A 21144-nucleotide genomic window follows, 5' to 3' on the forward strand; every position below is an offset into this window, starting at 1 on the left:
GTAGGTTGCTGTGTGTAGTGTGACCAAACGGGTCTGTACATGTGTCTCTGCATCAGAAGGAGCGAGACACAAACAGTGGGTCAGTCTGCAACGTACCGAAGCACAAATGTGTATTTAACGATGATTTGTACAAGAAAATCCACACTTTCCGTTGCGTTCGGGACAAGTGTGAGTCCATGTGCACAGTGTATAAAGCAGCACATATGTTTCTGTGTCCAGTGGGAAAAAGTTTTGCCAGGTGAGAGTCGCTCAATGTCGATGACGAGTCCCCGCCCCCTCCCCCGTACGGTGTCCTGGTTTTGACAAACGCAAATCTGGTCACACTAACCTGTATTCTACTGAGTCATGTCTTTTAATCCGACAGAAATTGAACCACATCAGCGACACAAGAGCTGTAGTTTTATCTTCACTTAGTTTATGCAAATTAGCGATGCAGTTTTAAGTTTTGTTTCTGTGAGAGTTGCGCAAAACTGAATTAAACACATTATAATGTCAAACGGGCTGATGTGGCTCTAGAGTCGTTACGGTTTATTTGTCGTAAAGTTGAATTTATTTATGCAGATTAGTAGTGCAGATAGTAATAATAATGATGATCATTTTAATATAAAAACGTTAATGATTAATCGATAATCAATCGTTAATTCTTCCGACAATTGATTAAGAAAATTTCATTGAATGCCCGTCCCTAATTCTGACCTCATCGTTTTCCAAAAGCTCGTCCACACGAAAACGCGACGCCGATTTCTCCACTCTGGAACCCTTAATCAAAAAACTCAAAACGATAAAACGCCGGCTCCATGTGGACGAAAGGCCAAACTGAATACAAACTGAATACAAACTGAATACAAACTGAATACAAACTGAATACAAACTAAATACAAACTGAATACAAACTGAATACAAACTGAATACAAACTGAATACAAACTGAATGAATACAAACTCAAACTGAATACAAACTGAATACAAACTGAATACAAACTGAATACAAACTGAATACAAACTGAATACAAACTTCTACGTTTTGACCAAAAAAAGTTGTCGTGTGGACGGCCCCTACGTCTCTGTCTCTGTCTGTCTCTCTTTCTCTTTGTGTCTCTGTCTCTGTCTTTCTCACTCAGTCTTTCTCTCTCTTTCTGTCTTTCTCTCTCTTTGTCCCTCTTTCTTCCTCTCTGTCTCTCTCTTTCTTGCTCTGTCTCTCTCTGTCTCTCTTTCTCTTTGTGTCTCTGTCTCAGTCTTTCTGTCTGTCTCTTTCTGTCTTTCTCTCTGTCTTTGTCTCTCTTTATCCCTCTTTCTTCCTCTCTGTCTCTCTCACTCTGTCTCTGTCTTTCTTGCTCTCTCTCTCTCTCTTTCTCTTTGTGTCTCTGTCTCAGTCTTTCTGTCTGTCTCTTTCTTTGTCTCTCTCTCTTTCTTCCTCTGTCTCTCTCTCTCTTTCTTGCTCTCTCTCTCTCTTTCTCTTTGTGTCTCTGTCTCAGTCTTTCTGTCTGTCTCTTTCTTTGTCTCTCTCTCTTTCTTCCTCTCTGTCTCTCTCTCTCTCTCTCTTTCTCTTTGTGTCTCTGTCTCAGTCTTTCTGTCTGTCTCTTTCTGTCTTTCTCTCTCTCTTTGTCCCTCTTTCTTCCTCTCTGTCTCTCTCACTCTGTCTCTGTCTTTCTTGCTCTGTCTCTCTCTCTCTCTCTCTTTCTCTTTGTGTCTCTGTCTCAGTCTTTCTGTCTGTCTCTTTCTGTCTTTCTCTCTGTCTTTGTCTCTCTCTCACTCTGTCTCTGTCTCTCTCTCTCTCTCTTTCTGTCTTTCTCTCTGTCTTTATCTCTCTCTCACTCTGTCTCTGTCTCTCTCTCTCTCTCACTTTCTGTCTTTCTCTCTCTTTGTCTCTCTCACTCTGTCTCTCTCACTCTGTCTCTCTCTCTCTGTCTCTCTCACTCTGTCTCTCTCTGGCAGGTTCTCTCTCTTGTCTGCTCTTCTTGTAATGAGACTATAGGCGCCGTCCCCCCTCTCCCCTCCATCTCCTCTCCCTCTCTCCACCTTCTCCCTCCCTCTCTCCCTCTCTCCCTCTCTCCCTCCTTCTCTCTCTCGTTCTAAGCAGAGCCCTCTAATAGTCGGCGGTGAAGGAGACGGGAGCAGAGCACAGGAGCCATTGTTTCTGCAAATGAGCTTTTCACACCCGGGCTGCCTTCATCTCACAGCTGTCTGTGTGAAAGGAGAGAGGGAGAGAGGGAAGGAGAGACAGAGAGAGAGAGAGAGGGAGAGAGGGAAGGAGAGACAGAGAGAGAGAGAGAGAGAGGGAGGGAGAGAAGGAGGGAGACCCGGGCTGCCTTCATCTCACAGCTGTCTGTGTGAAAGGAGAGAGGGAGAGAGGGAGGAGAGACAGAGAGAGAGAGAGAGAGAGAGAGGGAAGAGAAGGAGGGAGACCCGGGCTGTCTTCATCTGACAACTGTCTGTGTGAGAAGGGAGAGGGAGGGAAGGAGGGAGGAGGAGAGAGACAGAGAGAGGGGGAAGACAGGGAAGGAGGAGGAGAGAGAGACAGGGAGAGGGGGAAGACAGGGAAGGAGGGAGGAGAGAGAGAGAGGGGGAAGACAGGGAAGGAGGGAGGAGAAGAGAGAGAGAGAGGGGGAAGGAGGGAGGAGGAGAGAGAGAGGGAAGACAGGGAAGGAGGAGGAGAGAGAGACAGAGAGAGGGGGAAGACAGGGAAGAAGGGAGGAGAAGAGAAAGAGAGGGGGAAGACAGGGTAGGAGAGAGAGACAGAGAGGGGGAAGATGGGGATGGAGGGAGGAGGAGAGAGGGGGAAGACAGGGAAGGAGGGAGGAGAAGAGAGAGAGAGAGGGGGAAGGAGGGAGGAGGAGAGAGGGGAAGAAAGGGAAGGAGGGAGGAGGAGAGAAAGAGAGGGCGAGAGGAGGAGAGAGAGAGAGAGAGGGGAAGACAGGGGAAAAGGGAGGAGAGAGACAGAGAGAGGGAGAAGACAGGGAAAGAGGGAGGAGAGAAAGACGGAGAGGGGCAAGACACGGAAGGAGGGAGGAGGATAGAGAGAGATGGGAGACAGTGGAGGAGGGAGGAGGAGAGAGAGAGAGAACTTTTCACACCCGAGCTGCCTTCATCTCACAACTGTTTGTGTGAGAGGAAGAGAGAGAGATTGAGAGAGAGAGAGAGAGGAGAGAGAAGAGGGGAGAGAAGGACTGAGACCTTCACACTGTCTGTGTGAGAAGAGAGGAAAAGAGAGAGAGGAAGAGAGCTAGAGAAGCAGGGAGAAAGAGGAGGAGGAGGAGAGAGAGGGAGGGAGGGAGTTTTTCACACCTGAGCTGCCTTCATCTGACAACTGTGAGAGGAGAGAGGGAAGGAGAGAGGTGAAGAGAGAGGAGGAGGAGTGAGAAAGAGTGAGAGAGCTTTTCACACCCGGGCTGCCTTCATCTAAGAACTGTCTGTGAGAGATAAGAGAGGGAGAGAGAGGGAGGGAAGGAGAGAGAGAGAGGGAAAGAGGAGGAGGAGAGAAGAGAGGGAGAAAGAAAGAGGGAGAGAACCTTCATCTAACAACTGTCTGTGTGAGAGGAGAGGGAAGAGAGAGACGAGGACAGAGAGAGAGGAGGAGCGAGATAGAAAGAGAAAGAGAGAGGAGGAGGACAGAGAAGAGGAGTGAGAGAGAGAGAGAGAAAGAGAGAGGAGGACAGAGAAGAGGAGTGAGATAAGAGAGAGAGAGGAGGAGGACAGAGAAGAGGAGTGAGAGAGAGAGAGGAGGAGTGAGATAGAGAGAGAAAGAGAGGAGGAGTGAGAGAGAAAGAGAGGAGGAGGACAGAGAAGAGGAGGAGTTAGATAGAGACGTGAGATAGAGAGAAAGAGAGAGACAGGAGTGAGAGAGAGAAAGAGTGTGGAGGAGGACAGAGAAGAGGAGTGAGAGAAGAGAGAGAGGAGTGAGATAGAGAAAGAGAGGAGGAGGACAGAGAAGAGGAGTGAGAGAGAGAGAGGAGGAGTGAGATAGAGAAGTGAGATAGAGAGAGAAAGAGAGAGGAGGAGGACAGACAGGAGGAGTGAAAGAGAGAGAGAGAAAGAAGGAGAGAGAGGATGAGTGAGACAGAGGGAGAAAGAGGAGGAGAGAGGAAGGCAGTTTTTCACACCTGGGCTGCCTTCATCTGACAACTGTGAGAGGAAGAGAGAAAGAGAGGATGAAAGGGAGAGAGAAGGGGAGCGGGAAAGAGTGAGAGAAAGGAGGAGAGAGAGATGAAAGAGAGGAGAAGGGAGTGAGGAAGAGAGACCGAGAGAGAGGGAGGAGCGGTAAGAAGGAGGAGAGAGAGTTGTTTTTATAAACCTTTATTGTGTCTGTCGAGAATATTTCGCGTTGCATTTCCTCCACACCTCGTGCTGTTTCCAAAAAAAACAACAACTGAGCAATGTTTGTTTGAGAGAAAGAGACAGAGGGAGAGAAAGAAGGAGAAAAAGATAAAGGGATGCACGGAGAGAGAGTAGATGAGTGAGCGAAGGAGACGGAGGAGAGGAAGAGAGAATGAGGGACAGGAGGAGCGAAATAAAGATAAGACTGAGAGGATGAGAGAGAGAGAGGGGGATAGAAAGAGGGAGAGGAGGAAGAAAGAGAAAGAGACAGAGTAGATGACAAGAGGGAGTGAGAGAGGGATAGAGGAGAGGAGGAGAGAAAGAGGGACAGGAGGAGGAGAATGAGAGAAAGAAAGAAAGATGAGACGATAGAGAGAAGGAGAGGAGGAAGAAAGCGACAGAGGGAGACGGAAAGAGAGTAGATGAGTGAAAGAAGGACATTTTAAGGCTTGTGAGCAGAGCCTTGCACAGAATCTTACAGGAGGATTGAATAGTGTGCAGGAGAGATCACTAAATTACTCAAACATGCATGGATGACATCTAAAACCTAAATATTTTTGTATAATAACTACCGTAATACCTCTTTAACAATGCATTTTAGGGCAGTAAAAACAAAATAAATTACAAGAGAAAACTTTGGTATTGCAGCTTTAAAAATCCGTGTATCATTCGTTCATTAATTTTTCAATATAAAACCAAAATAAGAAAACGAAAAAACAACTGTTTTCTTCATTATTTGTCTCCAAAACCAAAATGAAAAAAACGGATAACGATTCCTTTTTTCAGTTTTCGATTTTATGTTTAAATGAAGAATGGAAAAAACGGATAACGGCCGTTTCCTGTTTACGTGACTTCTGTTACTGCGATGCCGGACTTTTGCACCGCATACGGACTGAACCAGGACTGATCCAGGTCCGAGACCAGACCGGAACCAGAGCGGGACCCGAGCGGAAATGAGACCGAGACCAGCGGTCCGAGCGGTTCCATGTCATCATCTGCGCCCTGGTTCTGTGCGGGGAAAGCGAGAACGCGCTGTGGACTACAGGTCCGGACGGGCTGCTCCAGTCCTCCACGCTCAAGAACCGCGGCTCGTTCCAAGGTGGTGCAAAGCATCCAACTGACGCTTTCACACCAACGAAAATGAACCGAACTAAGAGCTTTTGGTTCAAATGGACCAGGTCCGGGACAAGACCGGGACCAGGCCGGGATCAGACCGGAGGCTCAGAGCCCACGGCAGGGCCGGAGCTCGAAGCTGAGGCTCAGACCCCGCGGAGGCTCAGAATCAAAGCTCGGAGTCCGCCCTGGTCCCGCTCTGGTCCCGGTCTGGTCCTGGACCTGGATCAGTCCTGGTTCAGTCCGTACGCTGTGCAAAAGTCCGGCATCGCAGTAACAGAAGTCATGTAAACGGCCGCTTCTCCGTTTTTTCCATTCTTCATTTAAACACAAAATCGAAAACTGAAAAAACAAATCGTTATCCGTTTTTTCACAAATAATGAAGAAAACAGCTTTTTCATTTTCTTATTTTTGGTTTTATATTGAAAAACGAATGATGATACACGGATTTTTAAAGTTTCATTGTGTAACTTTTCAGGTGGAGGGTCCGTCAAAAGCTTTTCTCTATAAACATTATTATTGTTATTTCTTTGTCTGGAATGTTTCACAGTACGATATTAAGCCTTTATATCTTCATGGAGACCAAACCAGACCAAGTTACAGGTCAGATCTGTGGACCTGCTCACAGTCAGAATGTCTGCTACAACACTACCTCTGAGTAAATGTAAGGTAGAGCTGTTTAATGTCATACTGTGGAATATTTCAGGCACATCCATAGAAACAAGCAGGCGACGGCTTCTCCAGCGCACGTTTATTAATGACGGCGAGTTGAAAATCCGACCTCTGTTGCTTGTGTGTTGCAGGTCTGGTGTGTATGAAGTCGAGCTCGTCGGTGGTGGAGCTGGTCATGCTCTTATGTTCTCAGGTGAGTTAGTCTCCTCATTTTTTACACATTTTTACACATAAAAAAAATCACACATTTACACACACGTCACGACCAAATAGCAGCGATTGGTTGAATTAAAAAAAGTACCCGCCTACCGTCGAGCGAACGTATCCTAACGCTGCGAGGTCACGCGGTTTCCACAAAGTGAAACCGTCTGATGAATGAGGCTTGTTTACGATGCCAACGAATTTCGATTCTGGTCTCTAAAAAAATAATTTAGTGTGTCTATAAAGCGAGCTCACCTGAAACCTACGCAGTCCCACGACCCTCGCTGCCCACTGGTGCAAAACTGAACATTTTTTGTGGCCCTCTAGGTGGCGCTTGAGGCCCGATGTTTCACAGTATGGCATTAAACCTTTATATCTTGATGGAGACCAAACCAGACCAAGTTACAGCCCCACTCAGCCAGAAAACATGTTATTTTTGAGCTATAAAACCACCTGTAATTGAATAAATGTAAAGTAGAGCTGTTTAATGTCACACTGTGGAACATTCCAGGCAGAGCAATGACATCTCCATAGAAACAAGCAGGTGACGGACCCCCAACCAAAAAGTTATAGTGCATCTTGTAATTCATTTCATGTTAAAATGTGATGCAACATTACAGTGACATTTTGCGATACTCCTAGTTTTTTTAAGTACACGTTCTGTAGATATCGACGTAAAATCAGTATCATTTATTTCGCCTTTTGCGTTGAAAATGTTTTATCATTACAAAAATAAAACGAGGTCGAACATTCCAATGTCCGAGTCCGTTTACTGACACTAATACCTCCGCTTTAATGTCCCCACAAATCACCGGGCACTTAAAAACAGATGCTTCACCGTGGAGACCTCTGGAGCTTCAGACAGTACAACAATATTTAGCAACGCGGCGAACGTTTATGACCAGTGCAAATCAGATCACTCCAAATCAGATTACCCTCATTACATCTGATTATCTGATTTTTGGTGTGTGTTAAATGTGCGTTGTGTAACTTTTCCTGGTGGAGGGTCTGTCAGATGTGTTTCTTCATGGAGACGTTGTTGCTTTGTCTGGAATGTTTCACAGTATGGCATTAAAACTTTCTATTTTCGTGGAGACCAAACCAGATCTAGTTACAGGTCAGATCTGCGGAGAGGCGACCCCCGCTCACAATCAGAATGTTGTTTTTCTAGGTATTTTTGAGTCATAAAACCACTTGGAATTGAGTCATTTTTAATGTCATACTGTGGAACATTCTAGGCAGAGCAGTTGCATATCCACAGAAACAAGAAGGTGACAGATCCCCAACCAAAAAGTGAAATAGTGCACATTTAAGTATAATTTTTAGGTATCTATACTTTCCTTGATCAAATTTTACAGTGGTATCTGTACTTTCTACTCTTTCTTTCTACTTCTACTTTGTTGAAAACGCTGAGACTTACTTGTAGCACATTTAATTTGAGTAAACTAAAAACACAAAAATAGTAGCAGATCGATCATGTGTAGAAAGAAGAGGGCTACACATATCCAGGTTAGTAGTAATATAAGTTGTTGTCCATAAGTTGTAGTATCCAGGCTGTGAGTTAAAAGAAAACAAAATTATAATCTTAAAAAGGGGGAATTACACTTTACACACTCTCTGCCAATGAAACTACTGCACATTGAATCAGGTTTGTGAAGTCGTAGTGTGTTTAAATTAGGGGTGTCAAATTATCGCGTTAATTGCGATTAATTAATTACAGTCATATTTAGCGCGTTATGTTTTTTAATCGCGTTAATCTCATTTTTAATCTCTAACTTTAGTGTTTCTGTATGCGAGTTACTTTATTATAAAACCTGTTTTTATGTGTTGTTGGGACAATAACACACACACATGCACACACAAAAACCACATTTATACATTTTTTTATTTCGGTAATTCCTCTCATTGCCGGAAACCCACACAAAACGCGCGCAGTAACAGCGATGTAAACGTCATGTTAAAGTTGGCGGCGTCAGTCGCACAATGGACGAGGTCGTAGAGCCAGTAGAACAGAGGCAGCAGTGCACAGGTAAAAACACATTCGTGTCTTGGAAATTCTTCTCCCGACGTGAAATATAAAAGAAAATAACAAATATAATATCGCCTGAAAACAACCTGCATAGACTCATGATGTCTGCACTACTGTCCTATCGTGACCTGCCACATGAGGGGACACGCACACAAACACACACACACACACAAACACAAATACACAAACACACACCTTCATCATCGTCATTAACCTGAGAACGCGCGGACCACGTTTCCTTCCGTAGTTACTGCGTGGACACCGACGTGCTCCCGTGAGCCGCGTGTGGATCATGTTTTCTCGCGTACGCGGCGTAAACCGCGCTTCCTCCTGTGCGCCTCTAAAACCAGAACTAACACCAAGACTAAAACCAGGACTAACCCAGTCCAGGACTAAACCAGGTCTAAACCAGGACTAAAAACAAGGACTAAAACCAGGTCTAAACCAGGTCTAAACCAGGACTAAACCAGGACCAAACCAGAACTAACACCAGGACTAAAACCAGGATTAATCCATTCCAGGACTAAACTAGGACTAAAGTAGGACTAAAGCAGGTCTAAACCAGGACTAAAACAAGGACTAAAACCAGTGATCTCATATATAAAGCATTTCTCTATCAATAATATTTTTAATATGGTTAAGGAAAGACTGGACTTTTTATTGTCTTTAGACAAAGTTATTATGTTCAGATTTCCTCGTCTTTGCTACTTTACAGCAAACAGTTTCTTATTCATGGAGACTTGGGCTCAACAGACAATTTGGAGAGATTTGTTGAACAAAAAGTCACTTTTTTGTTCTATATCAGTCTTTTGATCTGCCACAATAATGTAATAATGAATTTAAATGAAAATACCTCAAATTGAAGGCTTTTCTCAGCAATTTTTAGGTGAGATTAAAATTAGATTAATTAGATTAATTAATTACAGATCATAATTAATTAATCTCTCAATTTTTTTAATCGCATGACAGCACTAGTCATTTTATATCTTGTTTTAGTATATTTATGGAAAATTGGATGAATGCCTGTTTTTCTTGGTATTTTTGAGCTATAAAACCACCCGGAATTTAATAAATGTAAAGTAGATCTGTTTAATGTCACACTGTGGAACATTCCAGGTAGAGCAACGGCATCGCCATAGAAAAAAGCAGGTGATGGTCTCTAAACAAAGAACTTACACAGTGCATCTTTAAATCTGATCCTCAAAAAACACCTAATAACACGTGATCTTTTTTTTTGGAGTAACTGTTATTTGGAAAACAAAGTACATTGAATTTTGAAACATCTTCTCTTTCTTTGCCATTTTTGTTCAGTTTTTTTTCTCTGTAAGCCTTAAAATGTTATCCCGCACACATCATCCAGGGGTTAGGGTTATTTCACTATTTCATCCGTAAATCAAGATATGAACATTAATAACAGATCAGTCAGGTGCCTTTTTTCACTGAGGCCGCTCCCACTAGTGTTAGGACCAGGTTTGACTGACAGCCTCACTCCTGATGGGCTCTTCTTCGTGCTCGGATTTCCAGATATAATCCTCGGTTACAGATTAGCCACTATAACTGGCAACCTCGATGAGCTTCATTTGGCTGCGACCAAACGCCATGGATTCAGTAATCTGATATCCCCAGAAATCAGATTATGATCAGACTTTTGGTGCATGATTAAAGGTCCTATATTACACAAAATTGACTCTCATGAGCATTAAGACACGTTAAAATGTAGTTACCTCCTCAAAAACAGACCTGGAGTTGTTTTGTTTCATTCACACATGTTTGAGTAACACTTTTATTAGTCTGTCTACATCTCCGAAGCTCAAAATGCTCTGTTCCACCTTGTGATGTCATGTAGTTTTCAAGTTATCAGCTACTAGGGATGCAACGATATAAAATCCCTCGATATTTTCACGATATGGATCTCACGGTTCGATATGTATTGCGATATTTGGTGGAGGATTACAAATATGCAACTTTTTTTTGTTTAAAAGCCTTTGATACTGTTATAATAGAAGAATTAAGATTTAAAAGTGCTTCAAAACACTTATTTCTTCATGTAGTCTGCAAACAGCAAAGGATCGTGGTCTATGTAGTTCCCTCTGATTTTTAGTTATTGCTTCACCACGGAAAGGCAAGGCAAGTTTATTTCAGTAAGTAACTCTGAGTGCTTTACTGAATAAGAAAAACATTAAAAACATAAATAAAAACATGAGAATGAACATAACTATTCACTTAAGCAAAGAAACTTGTAATTCAGTATATTGTGATGGTCCACGATATTATTGTGAGAACTTTGACGATACGATATCACGATATTTTGGTTATTGTTGCATCCCTATCGGGTACTTTTTGGCTTTACTTCAGTAGAGATGGGCAATTCCAGAGTCTGAAATCATCCAATTGATTCTAGTGAAGGTGTATGGTACGGAAGCCGAGAGGGGTCACAACAAACGCAAACGCCGCAACAAATACAAATGCGACAACACAACAAAAAGCCACAACAAACCAAAAAAAGCCACAACGGAAATAACCGCGGGACTTTATTTGAATGCAAACACCGCAACAAATACAAACGCCACAACACATTAAAAAGCCACAACACATTAAAAAGCCACAACACATTAAAAAGCCACAACGGAAGTGACCGCGGGACTTTATTTTCCGACGGACCAATCAAGCGGCAAGTGAAGAAGAAGAACTACAACGTGAAAAGTAAAGGAACGGAGAAGTTGGAAACACGTAAGTAAAAGTAATGTTATTGCTTTATCATTATTCGTTTCACGTTGTATTTCTTCTTCTTCTTCTTCACTTGCCGCTTGATTGGTCCGTCGGAAAATAGAGTCCCGCGGTCACTTCCGTTGTGGCTTTTTGATGTGTTGTGGCTTTTTGATGTGTTGTGTCATTTGCGTTTGTGTTGTGGCGTTTGTATTTGTTGCGGCATTTGCATTAAAATAGAGTTCCGCGGTCATTTCCATTTTTTGGTGTGTTGTGGCTTTTTTTGGTTTGTTGTGGCTTTTTGTTGTGTTATCGCATTTGTATTTGGTGCGGCATTTGCGTTTGTTGTGACCCCTCTCGGCTTCCGTAGTATGGAGTTTAAAAACACAATGGAGCACTTCCTGTATTACCACATGACATCACAAGTGTTTTCTATTTAAATTTAGAGCCTAAATATGCAGGATTTGTGTGTTAAACCTGTATGAATGAAACAAAACACAACTCCAGGTCTGTTTGTGATGAGGAAACAACATTATAACATAGAACATAAACTTTTAAATTAAACTTTACCAACATTTTTGCTTTGAAGCTCGTAACAAAACCCGATACTACCCCTCCGGCCCCACTGCCCCCTGCTGGTCGGACCTGTCGCGCACTTCCTGTCTGGCTGTTGACTGATCACCGGCGCTCTGACCTCTGCTTTGGCGCAGGTCAGACCCCAATGTAGCAGTTAGAGGAGCAGATATTTAACATAGCTGCTGTCAGGCCATAGCTCCCAGATACGGGGCCCATACGGAACACATTAGAGAGGCCCCTGTCTGCAGATCGGACCTATTATTCAAGCTATCTTCAAAAATACGCATAAATATGAGGCTGAGTTTGAGTTATTGTCGGCTTGAAGCAGCGTTTTTAGCTGTACTTCTGTGATTTATCGCGTTTTAGTGCTGTCAGAGGTGCACTTTGTAATTTTTTTGGCTGGGGTCCGTCACCTGCTCGTTTCTATAGTATCACAGTATGACGTTAAACAGCTCTTACTTTACATTTATTCAATTACAGGTGGTTTTAGAGCTCAAAATACCTAGAAAAACAGGCGTTCTGACTGTGAGCGGGGTCGCCTCTCCACAGATCTGACCTGTAACTTGGATTTATTTGGTCTCCATGAAGATAGAAAGGTTTAAAGCAGGAGTGTCAAACTCATTTTGGTCCGGGGGCCGTGTCCAACCTACTTTGATCCCAAAGGGGCCGGATCAGAAAACTCATGGCATATATGTCCCAAAAATAGCAATAAGTTCAAATATTTGTGCAGAGAAACACAAATCTATTACAGAAATCTTTTTTAATAGATGAACTCTGTGTTTTACAAGATGTTATAATATTATGAACAATCTGAAACTTTAAGAAAAATGCAATTTCAACACAATGTTTTAACATGAACTTGTATGCAAATAGGAATAAGTCCATCTTTTTTTGGAAAATCCTGCACTCGGCTCCACTTTTCTCATTTTTGACATTTTGTTGATGAGAGTTTCACGGTCAACAGTCAAAACGATCGTCCTTTAAGAGCGTTTGGAAAGAGACAATTGTGCTGCTCTGGTGGGAGGGGCCACGTACCGAGACGCTGGAGACGCTGCTGTGATAAACACCACAGAAAATTACCAATATTTTAATAGAAAATATAATTTAAATATTTTAGTAGAAAATCAGCCAAAGGGCCAGATTAAAGGTCTTGGAGGGCCGGATCTGGCCCCCGGGCCGTATGTTTGATTTCATAAATTTTTTTCATTTATGTATTTATTTTGGGGAAGTAAGCAATTTACATTCTTTTACAATGGAACAGAGTATTAGCCAAATGACGTTAGTGCAGTGCCCCCCCTAGGAAGAAGAAAACATTTTGTGCCCCCCCCCCACTCCACAGAACTACTACCAAACGTGGACAAATCACACCCTCGTCTTCAGTCACCTCCATACGAGAGCAGACATTTTAGTTGCGTCTCCAGAGCGACTCCCGGGGCACGCAGCATGTGTCCGTCCGTTAGAGGTCTGCGTGGGACAGAATTTTCAGTCCCGCTTCCGCCCACGTCTGCAATATTTCGCTTTCTTAAACTCTATCAAACACAGAGAGGTGGAAAGGAATCGTCTAAAATGTGCACAAGATTAGACCAAGTTTATGCGGCTTAAAATGTTTTTATTGATGGCAATTAAATAAGTACGACTGTTTTTAGTGGCAGGATAACTATGACCATTGACATGCACTAGTCTAACACCAGCGACCTCTGCAAATACAAGGACTGGATGGAATATTTTAAAAAAGTGTCTCCACATGTCTCCAACACTGGCTCACTAGGAAATGAGGTCCTATGTCCAAAATTCCCGGCTGTCCCTTTAACTTAATGTCCACTATAAAGGACACAACAGAATGGGCCGGGTCTTAATCAAGCCATGTTAAAATGTTGTTCCTTCCTCAGAAACAAACCTGGAGTTGTGTTTTGTTTCATTCACACATGTTTGAGTAACACTTTTATCAGTCTGTCTACATCTCCAAAGCTTAAAATGCTCTGTTCCACCTTGTGATGTCATGTAGTTTTCAAGTTATCAGCTACTAAGGATGCAACAATATCAAAATCCCTCGATATTTTCATGATACGCATCTCACGGTTCGATATGGATTGCGATATTTGGTGGAGGATTACAAATATGCAACTATCAAACACAGAGAGGTGGAAAGGAATCGTCTAAAATGTGCGCAAGATTAGACCAAGTTTAGGCGGCTTAAAATGTTTTTATTAATGGCAAATAAAATATCCACCACAAACGATGTATGATAGGCATCTTTTTATCATTTGTATATTTTACTTTACACTCATAATTAGTTTGTGGGACTGCAGTTTATCATCCCGCCCGCTCCCGCATCCCGCTCCAGCCCTCTCCTCTCCACTCCTGTGTCCTCCTCGTCTTTAAAGATGATGTCGGTGTTATAGTTCGGAAGTATCAGCTGTTGTTATTTGGAATGCCGCCTTATATGATGCTATCAGTGCTCGCTGTTTTACTCAAGTCGCCTTCACAAAGCAGGATGATTATTGGCAATATTCTGCACGTTTTCGGTGAAAAAAACTCAAGCGGCGATTCAGCGATCAGCGCGATGGGGCACAGTGTCATTAAGTGACGCTGTAATTTATTTGGCTTCATGCTGTGCCACTGCCAACATTTTTAGACACGATAGACACACTGGTCGGTCTTTCCTCGTTTCCCACCGTAGTCACATTGAAGCGCTGCATACACTTTACGTACAGTTTGTTTTCTGCACTTCATATCTCCTGCGCTGTGCTGTGGGGTTAAAAAAACATTTAATCCCACTCCCTCTTCTTCTAATTTAACATCATGAGCTTTTGTTTGCATTCTTTACACATTTTACATTAGAGCATTTGAACCCTCTTCCAAAAAAGTTACATGATGCTCTCTTAAGGGTCTTGGAGGATACTGTAGACTCTGTGGACAAAGACGGGCTGATACGGCGGAGGATCTGGGGATGAAAACCAGGCAGGCGTGGAGGCGAGTGGGAGTTAGAGGTCTGCTCACAGAGATGAGCCACTGTTTTGTGTGCGGAGAGCTGGAGATAAGATAAAGCCCGATGGAGAACGAAACTAAGTGCTAACAGATCACGTGAAAGGGTTGGATGAGTCTAGTCCAAGTGAGTAGGATTGTCAAAAATATCAAAAAGCAGATACTAAACGATACTAAAACTAGTCCATTAAGGTTCATTTGATCTTCCGATAATTGATGTTGTTTTTGTTTTCATATCTGACAGTTTTGAGTCAGAGACTTCCTCTGAGTCACGTGATGTTGCTGTGACGTGTCCGCTCGGCTGATTTATACAGGTTTTGGTGCCGTCTTCCTACCGGTGGAAACAGGAAGACGGCATATAATACACAAACTAATAGACAATTTATAAAAGGAAAAAAAAGGAATACAGTGACATGTGAATGTAGAAAACCGGGCCATTTTCTCAGTTTCCCCAAATTTTCCTCAGAGTTACTATCACCACAGAATCCGTGTGTCATTCGGTCATTTGTTTTTCAATATAAAACCAAAAATAATAAAACGATAAACAGTTTTCTTCATTATTTGTCTCCAAAACCAAAATGAAAAAATGGATAATGATTGTTTTTTTCTGTTTTCGATTTTGTGTTTAAATGAAGAATGGAAAAATAACAGATAACGGCCGTTTCCTGTTTATGTGACTTAAACTGCGATGCCGGACTGAACCAGGACTGAACCAGGACCAAACCAGGACCAAATCATGGCCAAACCAGGACTAAACCAGGACTAAACCATTTTCAGTCCTGGTCTGGTCCCAGTCTCAATCCCGGTCTCAGTTCTGGTCTGGTCCTGGTCTGGTCCTTGTCTCAGTCCCGGTCTCAGTCCTGGTCCTGTTCCCGGTCTCAATCCTGGTCTCAATCCTGGTTTCAATCCTGGTCTCAGTCCTGGTCTGGTCCCAGTCTCAATCCCGGTCTCAATCCCGGTCTCAATCCCCGTCTCAATCTCGGTCTCAGTCCCAGTCTGGTCCTGGACCTGGTTCAGTCCTGGTTCAGTCCTGGTTCAGTCCGTATGCGGCGTAAAAGTCTGGCATCTCAGTTGAAGTCACAGAAACCATTATCCTTTTTTTTTTCCCATTATTCATTTAAACACAAAATCAAAAACTGAAAAAACGATTCGTTACCCGTTTTTTCATTTTGGTTTTGGAGACAAATAATGAAGAAAATTGTTGTTTTTTTGTTTTTTTTATTTTTGGTTTTATTTTGAAAAACGAATGAACGAATGACACACGGATTATAAACCTTGATCTGTATTCCAAAAACTCATCGGGCTTCGCAAATGGATTCATTATTTTTTCTTCAAGAGACCTATATAATTTTTTTCACAACAATTAATTGCCCAATGATTTTTGTTTTTGGAGCAGGTGATGGACCCTGTACCGGAAAAGTTACACAGTGCACCTTTACAGCTCACAAGAGTCGATTTTTTTGCGTCATACAGGACCTTTAACACTAACGACGCACCTAATCGTATTTTCGCGCTCTAATCTCTGAGATGCTGTGACCCTTTCCCTCCTCCCCCAGTCAGGGCCCATATCCGCAGCCCTGTAAGTGACTGTGAGAGCCGGGCTGGTTTTTGTACGATCTTAAAACTCACTGCAGGATTCACAGATGTGCGTAAAAGAAGATGAAGAACAGCGCTCCTCTTCTTCCTGACAGCCCCGACTGAAAGCCCACAAATGCCTGGTCCCGGGTGGGTTGGGGCAGGAGGAAGAAGAAGAAGAGGAGGAGGAGGAGGGTGGGTGGAGGCAGGGAGCAGTTAGTTTGCTGTAGCAGGTACAACGCAGCGCAGGGGTTTGGGGACTCTTAAAACCCCGTGCTTTTCTTCAAATGGATGAAGAGTGATCGCTCGGCCTCCAGCTCCTTTGCGGCGCTAACAGGAAATGATTCATGTGTGTTTGCGTGGAGAAGAGCGCGCACTGTACTCAACTTTCCCACGGATTTACAGATCTGAGATAGGGTCGTCAAAAGTATCAAATAATCATCACTATGCAAAACTAAAACTAGTGTTGATACTAGATACGCATTTGAGTGGATATTGATACAAAACAGTCACATTTGGAGACAGGAGTTGAGCTCTCCTGGGAATATAAAAGAAAGTACTATTGTTTAAAACTGAAAATTACATTCTGTTGTCTAGTGTTTTTATTTTCGTGGTGGTATCAGACGCGGTGCTGAGTATCGAGTCTATTCCTTAGTATCTGCAACTGTTTTTTTCATTATTTGTCATTTTTCGATTTTGTGTTTAAATGAATAAATGGAAAAAAACGGATAACGGCCTTTTCTCGTTTCCGTGACTTAAACTGAGATGCCGAAGTTTTGCGCCGCATACGGGCTGAACCAGGATTAAACGAGGTCCGGGACCAGACCAGAGCCAGCCCAGGACTGAGACCAGGACTTAGACCGGGACCAGATCAGGGCTGAGTCCAGAACCAGACCGCGACCGGGACTGTAGTTTTGCTCTCTGTATGTTTTCAGTCCGTGTCAGACGAGAGGGTTTCCTACAAAATGACAGTTCTAATTTTTCACACAATCAATTCAGCAGCATAGTCTGTATTTCTGCTCAGATACAGTCTGTTGACAGAAAACATTCATAAAATGATCAATGCTGTATTGAAATTAGTACTGAATATAAAGCCTTTTCAGAATTATTGAGTTTTATTTTTATTTTTGGGAGATTATATTTGTGATGAGTAATGTAAAATAATTTCCTTTAAGTATCTGTTGATTACTGCATAATAATGCAGTTTATCAGTTGTGAAAATATACGAATAAAGTTATACACTTAACTTAAACTTATTCCTTAGTATCAAAATTGATTAATGCATCGTTGTTCTGTGACAAGACAGTGAAGTTGAACTAAACAAATCAACTTTTTGCATTTAAAATATAAATGGTGTTTTTAACAGTCTGCTGCTGTTTTGCAGCTTTGTGTCAAAAAATTTTCAAAAACTGTATGTGCTCCCTCCAGTGGCCACTGCAATCTCAAGTACTATGTCACATCACACAGAACTGCCCTAATTAAACTCTGTTAATTCTGATTACACACATTTGGGTGCAGGGGCAGAGTGTGATGTGTGGATACTTCTTAGACCAATCACACTGTTTCTCATACCCCAGACCTCGCCCCTCCTCCCCCCTCACACTCCCCCTTTAGTCCTTAAGACTTAGACTTAGACAAACTTTATTGATCGACAAGGGAAATTATTTGGACACAGTAGTTCGGATACACATCACAATATAATATAATATCAGAGAGTAAAAAATATAAATGGTAATAATAAATTCTAAATAAGTAGCAAAAAAGAGCAAGAGACAGGTGTCAAATAAGACATAATTATATAAATGTAAATGTACAAGTCAAAATAAAATGGAAAGATAAAATAAAAAAGACCCCGCCTCTCGTCCCTCCTCACTTTCCCCTTACTTATCAGCTCTGTTTGAAATGTGGTCGTGGGCGTGGTTTAGACGTGTAACTATAAATGTAACTATAGATCTTGCTTGTGGAACGGTCTATTTTTATGTCAAAGCCGATTCACCTCAAATGCCTTTACTTTCTGTATCTGAACCATAACGTCTCGTCTCCCGGGACCTGTGAAGTCGTCCTCCTCTGAAGTGCTCTCAGCTGTCAGCGCACGTCCTGACATCCTGACGACCAGCGCTGCCCCTGCCGCTGCTCCTGCCAGAGCGCCTGCCCTGAACCGCGCCTGCCGTATTTATCTTAGTCACGTGAGGCCCTTCTCCAGAGGGGGCTGTCTGTCTGGGCCCGTCCTGTCCACATTCAGAACAGCTTACTCAGGCCAGACACTGTACCAGGAGGGGGTACGCAGCTGCACTGTAAAACACTCCATAAACTACATTCTGTGGAATTGTTACACTTTGAGTTTGAGTTATTTTGAGTTGAATTGTGTATACTGTATTTTTCAGACTATAAGTGGCTCCAGAGTATAAGTCGTACCAGCCAAAAAATGCATAATGAAGAAGAAAAAAACACATATAAGACTATACGTCGCACTTTTTGGGGGAAATGTATTTTATGAAATCAGAGACCAGGAACCAACATTTTCTCTTGAAAGTCAAGTCGTAGTAAAACAATAGAAGAGAGAACAACAGACTGTTAACGTCACATATGAACAGTTCTTCAGATAAACTATAACATAAACAACAGAACAAGTTTAACAAACTCTCCATCTCACTCCAAATCACTAAATCCATTCAATTCTTCATCCTCGGTGTCACTTCTGAGCAACTCCACGACCTCCAGAGGTAAACGAGCGTCGCTTCCTCTTCTGTGTCGCTGTCGTCAGACTCGGCATCAGTTCCAGTTAGAATTATTCTGGACTTTCTGAATCCCGACAGGATGGTTTCAGTGTCACTGAAGTCCAGGTTTTGTCGATCCATCCAGTGACTTCCAGGAAAGTTGCATGGTGCATCCTCCCGGTGTCACAAGTTTCTCACTCACTACAAACTTTCTTTCTGTTGCTCGGTTACCGTTTTTGGCTGCAGATTTTGCTATTTGCAGCTTGTAATCTGCAAAATATGAATTTCTTTTTCGGGGCATTTGTGTTCAGTCTTCTCAGTCGTCTTTATAAGTTTGTGTAAATTGTTCAGTGGTGCAGAAGTAATGTTGCGATCGACTGACATGATACAGACAGGACAGAGGCTCTTTCTGCAGGAGACATGTGCAGAAGAGCAAAGTGACAGTGGTACAGGAGGAACAGGAGCAGCAGATACTCACACACAAGACTAGAACCTCTCACAGCTGTCAGTGTGAAAATTTTAATATATAAGCCGCACCAGAGTATAAGTCACAGGAAACACCCAAACCATGAAAAAAGTGTGACTTATAGTCTGAAAAGTATGGTACTTTTCAGTCATTAGGCACATTTTACCCAATAGGTTTCAACCTCATAAGAACAGAGGTAGGTAGCCAATTACTTTTACTTGAGTATTTTTTATTTTTAAGAAATTGTACTTTTCTAGAAGCATACTTTTACTCCTACTTGAGTAATATTTAATTATTATTATTATAGTATATAATAAGTAACAGTACTCTTTTTTTTTTTTTTTTTTTGACTCTGCTTATGGGACAGTTGACAAGTAGAAGGTATAGGAAGCCAAACCTTTTTAAATAGTTGATAATTATTAGCCATTTATTACAGGGGTCCCTAACCCCCGGACCGTGGACCAGTACTGGGCCTTGGGTCGTTTGGTACCAGGCTGCAAAAGCATGACCCCCCTCCCATATGCCACGTGGGCCGTGCCTCTAAACCAGAACAAAAACCAAGAAAAAACTAAACCAGAATTAAAACTAGGACTAAACCAGAACTAAACTAGGACGAAACTGGAATGAAACTGGGATGAAACCAGTTCTAAACCAGGTCTAAAACCAGAACTAAACCAAGTTTAAACAGGATTTAACCAGACATAAAACTGGTCTGTGGCACAAAAAAGGTTGGGGACGACTGTTTTATTAAACAAAATGAATTCTTGTGAGTTTTAAGTCGTGTTATAATGTTGTTACCTCCTCCAAAACAGACCCGGAGTTGTGTTTTGTTTCATTCGCACATATTTGAGTAACTATCTACATTTCCAAAACTCTGTAAGTGCTCTGCTCCACCTTGTGATGTCATGTAGTTGTAGTTTTTACCTTTAGTTCAGTAGACATCGGCAATTCCAGGGCTGAAATAATCCAAATGATTCTAAAGTGAAGGTGCAGAGAGTTTAAAAACACAATGGAGAACTCAGCCTAAATATGTAAGAATGTGAATGAAACAAAACACAAATTCAGGTCAGGTTTGTGATGAGGTAAGAAAATGGCGTAATATACCGTAGGCTTTTTAAATCCGCGCTACAGATTTCTAGGGACACATACCAATAATGTTTACTGTGCACAGAATCTTCCCACAATGCGAGCGTTCTATATTTTTGCAGTGCAGCCGGAGGAGGGGGCGCGAGGGGGTTTGATGTGGTAGACATTTGGAGAGCAGATGCTTCACAGTTTGTCAGGACTATCTCTCCTGGAGCTGCTCTGAGGTCAGGAGGAGAGGCAGCGCGTGAACAGCCTCTCGTGTCAGGACAGACAAAAACACGAGCTCGTACATAATGATGTCACTGTCACATGTGCCGGGAGAACAAGGCGCACGCGGAGGACGGGCACTAACCACTGACAACACCTGAAGCGCCAGACAGGAGAGAGAGCACACAAACAAGAGCCACAGCCACAGTATACAGTATAATAATGCTGGTTTAAAGTACAAATAATACACAGAATGGACTCGTGTGAGTTTTAAGTCAGTTTATAATGTTGTTATCTGCTCAAAAACAGACCTGGAGTTGTGTTTTGTTTCTTACACTTTATTATTAGTCTGTCTACATCTGGGCCCGGTCAAGCAGAAGTAAACAACAAGGCCAAAACTTCAAGTTAATGCATCTGATATAAAAATGTATTGAACAGATACATATGTACTCTAGTTTATGAAACTGTTGACCTTTTTTCTGTACCATTTTTGGTTCT

At 42.4% G+C, this 21144-nt stretch overlaps 1 protein-coding gene across 1 annotated transcript in view; it reads left to right on the forward strand.

The window, feature by feature from the left end:
* The window catches only part of LOC110174043 (neurobeachin-like), a 783761-nt gene that overhangs the window by 369214 nt on the left and 393403 nt on the right, over nucleotides 1-21144 (forward strand). Inside the window, exon 37 of the mRNA XM_055166710.1 lies at nucleotides 6230-6291. Coding sequence (XP_055022685.1) covers nucleotides 6230-6291 — 62 coding nt within the window. The remainder of the gene's footprint in view (nucleotides 1-6229; nucleotides 6292-21144) is intronic.

The sequence above is a fragment of the Boleophthalmus pectinirostris genome, unplaced genomic scaffold (assembly GCF_026225935.1).
Source record: "Boleophthalmus pectinirostris isolate CB_2022bp ecotype Guang Dong unplaced genomic scaffold, ASM2622593v1 HiC_scaffold_9, whole genome shotgun sequence".
In the NCBI taxonomy this organism is placed as follows: Eukaryota; Metazoa; Chordata; class Actinopteri; order Gobiiformes; family Gobiidae; genus Boleophthalmus; species Boleophthalmus pectinirostris.